Here is a 3258-nt window from a genome sequence, read left to right on the forward strand (position 1 = left end):
AGTTCTCTCACAGAAAGTTCTCTCACAGAAAGTTCTCTCACAGAAAGTTCTCTCACAGAAAGTTCTCTCACAGAAAGTTCTCTCACAGTTCTCTCACAGAAAGTTCTCTCACAGAAAGTTCTCTCACAGAAAGTTCTCTCACAGAAAGCTCAAAGAACAGATACGAGACTTTAGAGAAGGGATAACAGGAAAAGAGGGGGCAAGTGAGCTGGGAGAGCTCAGAAGAAAGGATGATCCCGAGAAGAGGCTTCCGAGGGGAGCTGGCACACGCGCGGGGAGCTCAGAAAAGCAAAGCTCTGCTCTGTTCCCCCAACACTCCAAGGCCCTTCCCACCACGGACCCCATGATCCAGGCACCAACTCCCCATCTTACCCTTTAAATACTCTCTGATCCGCTCCTTCAGTTCCACAGATTTATTTTTGCTTCTTTCACAAATCACCTATTGAATAAAAAGTGTGTCTAAATCTTATTTGATTGCAATATTTCCTTATCATTACAATTTTAGAAAAGTGAGTTTTAAAGTCAGTAAAGTAGAATAGTATCTTAGTGCTAAAGATTTAATAAAGCTCACACTCAAAAAATGTGTGAAGAGTGTGGTCTTTCTAACAGTCTAAGGGGACAGCTAAGAGAACACCCTCTGGGATTATGGGTAAATTTACTTTTTCTTCGTGCTATTCTACATTTTCTAACTGTCTGCAAGGAGAGGAAAACATACAAGCACACCGTCAAGTAAAAGCAGGAGCACCTGAACATGTTTCTAACTTTCTCGGGTGTCTGAGTTTCACTCACAAGAAGCCTCGTCATACATAAGCTTTTTGTTGTGAGGCTGGGTCAAGGTGGAGCTCCTAACTAACACGGAACATGAATGTTCTATTTTTGCCACTACAGAAATCAAATTTCTCAGCCTTGGAGAACTGCAGCAAAATACAAACTTGTGCTAGAAACTACAGAAAAACCAACAACCTTCAAATAAAAGGAAGGAAAGGAGCCAGCCTGTGAGAGAAACTGACTAAAACTAGGAAAACAACCACATTTTTGAGTCTGTACCTGATTGTAAGCTTTAAAAAGTCAAATGCTTTTTAAAATGCCAGGAGTTAGGCCAGGCGTGGGGCCTCACGCCTGTAATCCCAGCACTTTGGGAGGCAGAGGCGGACGGATCACGAGGTCAGGAGATCAAGACCATCCTGGTCAACATGGTGAAACCCCGTCTCTACTAAAAATACAAAAAATTAGCCAGGCGTGTTGGCGGGCGCCTGTAGTCCCAGCTACTCGGGAGGCTGAGGCAGGATGTGTGAACCTGGGAGGCAGAGCTTGCAGTGAACCGAGATTGTGCTACTGCACTCCAGCCTGGGCGACAGAGTGAGACTCCGTCTCAAAAAATAAATAAAAAAAATAAAAATAAAAAAGTAAAATAAAATGCCAGGAGTTTTTAGTTACCAAATGCCATTCTTATGCTGAATAAGTACAGATATTCACACACACACACACACACACACACACACACTCACACAAATTGAATCATATATATGCAAAATAATGGCAATTTCTCAGTTGTAGAATTTTCTGGTGAATTTTATTCTTTTTGGTCAAGCAGTATTTTAAATTTTCTATGGCAAGTGGATGTACTGCTTATGCAATAACAGCAGTTATAGAGGGGGTATGGGAGAGGCCACTGCCACCAGAAGATTCTTACAGCTTTTATTTCTAAAGGGCTGCTAGACCGTGGACAGCTCAAACTCATCTTTCAGTTCTCAGAAGGTCCAGATACATCTTGCACTTTGCGGGCACAGAACATACTTCTGCCCTCTGTAAGGTACACTTTGCTCAGCTGCTCAGGGTTGTGATGAGCCCTGACTGACGAGGCTTTTCTGGGTCAGATGAGTACGTACGTGTGAGAAGCTTAGCACAGCGCCTGGTGCACACTGAGCTGAATACAATTTAGCTGCTTTCAGCATCGTCATCCTCACCACCGTCACCATCACCACCACCACCACCACTGCCAACACCACCATCATCATTGCGATCTTCATCCTCACCAACATCCTCACCACCACATCATCACTATCACTATCTTCATCACCATCCTCACCACCATCATCATCCTCATCACAACCATCACCATCACCTCATCACCACCATCATCATCCTCACTGTCACTATTCCCACAATCCTCACCACTACCACCATCACCACCTTCAGCACCATCATCAGCATCACCATCACCACCACCATTCTCACTACCACCATCACCATAATCACCATCACACCATAATCATCACCATCATCATCAAAACCATCATCATCCTCACTACCATCACCACCATCATCCTCACCATCACCATTACCACAATCCTCACCACTACCATCATCACCACCATTACCATCTTCACCATCACCACCATCATTCTCAATACCACCATCATCACTATCACCATGACCATCACCACCACCATCATTCTCACCAGCACCATCACCACCATAATCATCACCATCACATCCTCACTGCCATCCCCATCACCACCACCATCACCATCATTCTCACTACCACCGTCATCACCATCACCACCATCACCACCACCATAATCACCATCCCCACCATCATTCTCATAATCACCATCATCACTATCACCATCACCACCACCATCATTACCTCTGTTCTCTCTGACTCTGGTCAACTGACGCGTTCAGAAAGGGAACTTGATAAAAGACTGTGAGCTGTTCAAAGCAACTGACTGCCAGTTTTAGGAAAATAAAATTAGCACAGCGGGTCAGTTCCTTCCCTCCTGGTTCTACAGATACATCATGTTCACAAAGTGCATCTTACCCAACAGCCAGGGTTCTAACATGTCCCATAAGGCAAACACACTCATACAGAGCTCCTTGTGGCTTCCCTGTGCCTGTGATAATAGACTGTCAATTTATGTATTTTCATTTCTAACTCCAGATAGTAACTGCATTTTAATAAGTACTTACATCTTCAGGTGTTTTATCATATTTATTCCTTGGGTTTTTTACAATCAAATGGTGTGACGAAAGCACGTTGACTACATCTGCATTTCCAAACTTACAAGCAAAATGCAACGGTGTGTCATAGCCCTGAAAAAAGGTGCAGAGGAAGCACAATTATTCACACGTGTCTCATAAGGTTGCTCTAAGATGAAAATAGATATTTATACTTTTTTATTTTATTTTATTTTATTTTATTTTATTTTATTTTTTTTTTTGAGATGGAGTCTCGCTCTGCCACCCAGGCTGGAG

General features: G+C 43.2%; 1 protein-coding gene across 7 annotated transcripts in view; it reads right to left on the reverse strand.

The window, feature by feature from the left end:
• The window catches only part of ANKLE2 (ankyrin repeat and LEM domain containing 2), a 40372-nt gene that overhangs the window by 16350 nt on the left and 20764 nt on the right, over positions 1 to 3258 (reverse strand). For all 7 annotated transcript variants that reach the window (XR_001889867.1, XM_017895676.1, XM_017895677.1 and 4 more), the window contains exons 6-7: positions 2974 to 3096; positions 373 to 439 (exon numbers count right to left, since the gene is read on the reverse strand). Coding sequence is in view for 6 of the 7 variants with exons in the window: in XM_017895676.1 (XP_017751165.1) it covers positions 373 to 439; positions 2974 to 3096 (190 nt within the window). In the remaining variant the exon portion in view is untranslated. The remainder of the gene's footprint in view (positions 1 to 372; positions 440 to 2973; positions 3097 to 3258) is intronic.

This window comes from Rhinopithecus bieti, unplaced genomic scaffold (genome assembly GCF_001698545.2).
Source record: "Rhinopithecus bieti isolate Rb0 unplaced genomic scaffold, ASM169854v2 scaffold_27038, whole genome shotgun sequence".
Lineage (NCBI taxonomy): Eukaryota > Metazoa > Chordata > Mammalia > Primates > Cercopithecidae > Rhinopithecus > Rhinopithecus bieti.